General features: G+C 41.7%; 1 protein-coding gene across 4 annotated transcripts in view; it reads left to right on the forward strand.

The window, feature by feature from the left end:
• The first annotated feature begins 1,690 nt into the window (after positions 1-1,690).
• dennd1a (DENN/MADD domain containing 1A) overlaps positions 1,691-5,521 on the forward strand; it is a 105,570-nt gene continuing 101,739 nt past the window's right edge. For all 4 annotated transcript variants that reach the window (XM_080842183.1, XM_080842184.1, XM_080842186.1 and 1 more), the window contains exons 1-2: positions 1,691-1,823; positions 3,049-3,113. In XM_080842183.1, the coding sequence (XP_080698309.1) occupies positions 1,807-1,823; positions 3,049-3,113 (82 nt within the window). In that variant the 5' untranslated portion in view covers positions 1,691-1,806. The remainder of the gene's footprint in view (positions 1,824-3,048; positions 3,114-5,521) is intronic.

The raw sequence follows: 5,521 nt of genomic DNA on the forward strand, positions 1-5,521 counted from the left end.
CTCTGGCTGTCCCCTACTGAAGTCCATCCAAGTAAAAAATGTCTGCAAATAATTGCCACTCTTTAATTTTAAAGCAGCAGTAAACTTCAGTCGATGCAGGCTGTTCTTTCCGTGACCTGATATTTTGGATAATTGTAATTAATACATTTGTGAGAGCTGATCTCTCATGACATGCCCATACCTTACCACTTCTAAAAGCACTCAAGGTCACAAAGCAGTTCCAGTTATTCTTATTATTAGCAGTAATTCCTGCTTACTTAAACAGTGACGAAAAATGCACTATAGGCAAAAGTTTCATTATGAACAAAGTACAAGCAAAATCCAACCCACATGTCTTTTATGGAAGCATGTTTTGGAAACAAGGTAAAATAGCTTTATTATCCTTTACATAATAATCTGACACAATGCTATTTCCTATGCCAATATTTCACTAACTTCTGTCCCTCTAATAGCCTACATGACAATTGCGTAAGACTCATGCAGAGCTCGTGTTAAGTGTTTTGCCCTCACTGGTTTAAGATTACCAGTTACACTTTTTATTCAAGATTGTAAAGGCATGAAGACGTTAAGGCTAATGGATCATCTTAGTTATATCTTTAAAAATGTCTTTCTTGATTCTTGCAGATCAAACCACATCATGATCGAATTGATGAGAAGCTGGCCAAATGGCAGCAACCACCATGATTTTGCCTTCCTTGATTTTGCCTACATAGGTTGTCACTTTTACATAGGTTTCCTAGAGTCAAGGAGCTTGGCCATTCGATTCACAGATTCACAACACATCACATCACCCAAAAAAACGAATGGCCTGGTCATTATGAAAATGTGGTTACAGTAAGAACCACAGAGTCTTGTGATGAGACGCAATCTAGGTAATTCTTTACCTGTTCTGCAAATGCCAACGCGCCGGACCGTTATAGTCCGAACACATTGCAAATAGGAATTCTCAATTCTGCTCCTACATGTTGTCCATCGGCCCTTGCTTTGCATAGGCATACCTGACATTAATGTCGCACAGTATCTTAACACGCCTCTTTTAGCCAATTATGAGCATTGTCATTGCACTGACATCGGTCACGTGTGCTTCGAACTCGAAGCGATATAAATAATGCAGTGCTGGCGTCAAGCGCATGAGAGAACCCAAATTTGGGCAATTGATAGGTGATTTTACAGTTGCCTGACGTTGAACATACACATGTTGTATGTACATAGCCTTTGCCTTTGTAAAGGTAAAATGTTCAGTGAGTGCGTTGTCAACGTTAATAGGCTAAATCATATAAATGGTCAAGTAGATGCTAATTTAAGTGTCTGTCAGAACTCTCACTGGCTTTGTTTTATATAGCAACCAAATAAACATTATCTATAGTAAATCCATAGCCTACAGTAAATAACAATGATGGATGTATAACATACAAACTGCTGATTTCGGAGAATTTCATGGAAGGTTGCGAAATAAAAGGCGTTATGGGTGTTCCACTCACACTCTTATGTCTGTTTGATGACACTTCACTGTACCTAGTAAGAAGATACACGCATCCGCATCAGGCGACTGTCCATCCGCGCAGACAGGCGCTGTGGGGGCTGTAGTTTAAACATTTCTGGGGAACCATCACATAGACCGGAAGTACTTATGACTGAAAACTACAACCCCCAGAACTCCTCCACGCACTGGTAGCGTGATCCGCGCGTGGAAACCATGGCGTTCCCTTGGACCGTCTGACCGGGGTAGCAGAAGAATATTCACTCGAACAACGCATGTTTGCCCCATTTGAGCAACGTTAAGCTTGGATTCTGTGACTAAAGAAAATGGGGTCTCGTATCAAGTAAGCGTCATTTATTCTCGAATTTCCAGACACAAAATACAATCCTACATTTTAGCGAGAAAGTGACGGTGGCTCCACAAGGCCTAGATCTGTTGCGGCAGAAAGGATGTCATGTGTTTTGGTTAATGTACACAGCTTATCATATGCGATATTCGAACTTTAATGTCATTACTACATACTGTCATGTATTGGCAAGGAGAATACGCTTTAGTGCCCCTGTTTCCTTGCGTTTACCTCAGTGATATCCCATGTGTGAACATGTAAACAATGTGAAGGCTTGGCACCTTTACTACCAGATCCGTCTACAGTGTGGGTGTAGGCTACTAGTGTTTACATTTGCGCACATAAGGTTCTGTCGTTACTATTTGTGTCGGCTGTCTCTCTGGACACATTGTTGATTGTGTCGGTTGGAATAAACTGGTTTGTGTCGGCGCGTTAATACAATGTTTCAAGTTGAGTTGGAAACACAAGCTAAGCTAATCAGCTCTGCTACCAAGGTGTCGACTGTGAGGTCATGTCTCGCGCTAGGAATATTCTCATCTCAGTGTTATGTAGGCTATGTATGGTGTTCCCATAAATGTTTCATCTAATTGTCAAAATCTCTCGTCTGACCGACACAACTGTGAATAAACACTGAATTGTTAGTAGTGTTTATTTTCTTGACAACCCTTCTAAAGGAGACAGCATTCCTTACATACATCATTATTTGACATGGTGCTGATTTCCCATGCCAGTATTTCACTCCCTGCTAATGCATGTGCTTTCACAACACATTGGTGGTATCTTTAATTTCACTTAATCCAACATTCAGAATGCAGCATTGCTCACTTCAAAACCCACTTTAAGAATGTTTCTAAAGTTGTGCAGTAATTAGACTTACTTAAGGCTTATATTACAACTAGCACTGCTCGGCTACTAACACTTAGCGGATGTGCTGTGACTAAATGTAATCATGACAGGTTTCTAACCCTGTTAACAGCAGGCCTGGACTGGGATCCCAGCAGGCGCTAGGGTGATTTTCTCAGTAATCCAAACTGACATTTCACAACTTTTTTGTCAGTGACTTCATCACTTCCATGGTAACCCTCGCCTTCTTGAGAAACGCAACTCTGGTGGAATTGTCTGACTCCGTTCTGACTGTAAAGCTTCCCTGAACATGGGGAACACTATGCACCCTCTGTTGCAATAAGTTGCTGTAAGTTGTATGTGTGTGTTCTTTTTACAGGGAGAGCCCAGAGTCACCGTTCCTAGTGTATGTGGAGGTGGGACACCCTGGAACCACAGGCTCAGGTAAGCCATCAGCTTCCAAAGGCGGTGCTCACACCCCTCTGACGCTCTCATGAATAACTTTAGGTGTTCTGAATGGGGTGGATGCCGAAGTGATTGCAAATCTATCCATGTGTGACATGAAGGGATTTTAAAACCCCGCTCTCTGTGGATCACATCAGAATCACCGGAAAAGGGTAATCTCAGGGTTATGATGCACTGTATGGCAATGGCGCTTGAAAGGTGATCCCTCTTCTCACGTACTGTCATGAACGCAAGCAGACGCTGATCCCTCTGCTCACAGAGAGAGGTGTGGTAGCCTACCGTCATGAGCGCAAGCAGACGGTGATACCTTGTGACCACTCTCCAGAGGACTTCAGCCTACTCTCCGTAGCGTCCATTCAGCACATTTTTGCCTCAGTTTCAGTTCCTGTTCCTCAATGACAGAGAGGACAGAGAAACCGCACTGTGGCGTTTCTCACTCATGCAGTTCTGTACTAGTAGAACCAATGAATGAATGAATGAATGAATGAATGAATGAATGGATGGATGGATGAATGAATGAATGAATGAATGAATGAATGAATGGATGGATGAATGAATGAATGAATGGATGGATGAATGAATGAATGAATGAATGAATGAATGAATGAATGAATGAATGAATGAATGAATGAATGTTCGCGATCATCAATCTTCTAAGATGCTGTGCTGGAACCAATAAATGTTGCCAACAGTTCAAACCACCTCAACGCAGAGCAGCAGCAGGCCTTTGGATAGCGAGAGTGAGTGTTACATCTTACTACTTGAGGCTGTCTACTTGAGGCTGTTGTGTACTAGGGGGTGGCCACAGATTCATCGAATAGGTATACCCTCATGCACTGCTCCCCAGTCCGTTTGCGTTCAGCCAGTTCTATGTAAATGTGTTTGTCTTCCATTTCAAAGTAAAATCAACACATTTGAGTATCCAGATGTCATATAAGGGCTATGATCTGGGAAATAAAGTGAATAATGCTGTCCGTTACAGTGTGGTGTGAGGTGCATCTGTGAAACGTCGTTGATGGTTGGACAGGTGTAGTGTCAACATTACCACGTTGAAGTAGATTGATGAGTTGTTTGGCCTTGACTAGTGGTTATACTCTTCATGTACTGTTGTTCTGAAGAAGATGGACTACGGGCCATGAGTTACCTATGGCTGTTTGAAAGATTCCATTCAGTCGGTTTATAACTGCAGGCAAATCAGTGATGAAGAATTTGTTTAGTTTAGTGTATATATGTGTGTGTGTGTGTGTGTGTGTCTGTATATATTTGCATGGTCATCATTTATATTCCGCCAACAGCTGAGGATGTATATGTTCTATACCATACTGTGTATATCCTCAGCTGTTGTGGGAATATAAATGATGACCATGCAGGGTTTTTCCTTGATCAAAATGAGCCATTGGCTGTTGAAGGGAAGGTGTCTACCAGTGTAGGCTTGAACATTAATTAATAATTTAAATGATGCTATTTTTGCCAAGTAGGCCTAATGTAGATCAGATTACAGGATGGCACACTGTCTGCCGGTTCTCTTTGGCCCATCTGGCCTGCCGTCTTTATATGGAAATCTGCTCTAATGATAACTTTGTCTGAGCTGAAAAGCTGGAACTATGACTTATTTTGGCATATTACCATTAATAGAAGTGGTTTCATGAATGGGAATTGAGATGCCTTGACACATCTACCTGGCTGGCATCTTCATATTCCCAGAAAAGTGTGTGAAAATGGCGAAATAAAGTTTTAATACATAATTACCTCCGCCAGGAGGTTATGTTTTCGCCCCTGTATGTTTGTTTGTTAGCAGGATTACGCAGAAACGCATGGACCGATTTCCATCAAACTTTGTGGGGAGATTGGGTAATATAATGGCAATAATTGATTAGATTTTCAGATGTCAAGGTCAAAGGTCAAGGTCACAAGGCGGAGGTTTGCATTCTCTGAATGCTCCCGTTCTTGTTAACAATGTAATGAAGTGAAGTCACAGTACAACCACTGTAATTCTAAAGAAAATGGAGGGAAATGAAAGCACACTCAGTAACTGACAAAAACCAGTTAACTGCTGCAATGGCACTATTTCTTTTTTTTGTTCTTCCTGTGCAAGTGCAGAGGAAGTCTTGAAACATGAGGCATACGAAAACACCTGATAACAGGACAGCTTTGCTGGACAGCCTGTGATTTTGTGTGATGACCTGCCTGTACGATAACACTGGATTTAATAGAAGTAATTTTAAAGATAGCGTGCTCTAGAGGAACCAGAAAGCGGCTTAATGTATCTTGATGAAAACATTTTTGTCCAACCTGAGAGAAGACTCACTCTAGAACTCTGAGCCATCTTGACCCTTTTACTCCAGGACTCCACTGCTGGAACTTGCTGTACTACACACATTTAAAGC

Source organism: Sprattus sprattus (assembly GCF_963457725.1).
Source record: "Sprattus sprattus genome assembly, chromosome: 7".
NCBI lineage: Eukaryota > Metazoa > Chordata > Actinopteri > Clupeiformes > Clupeidae > Sprattus > Sprattus sprattus.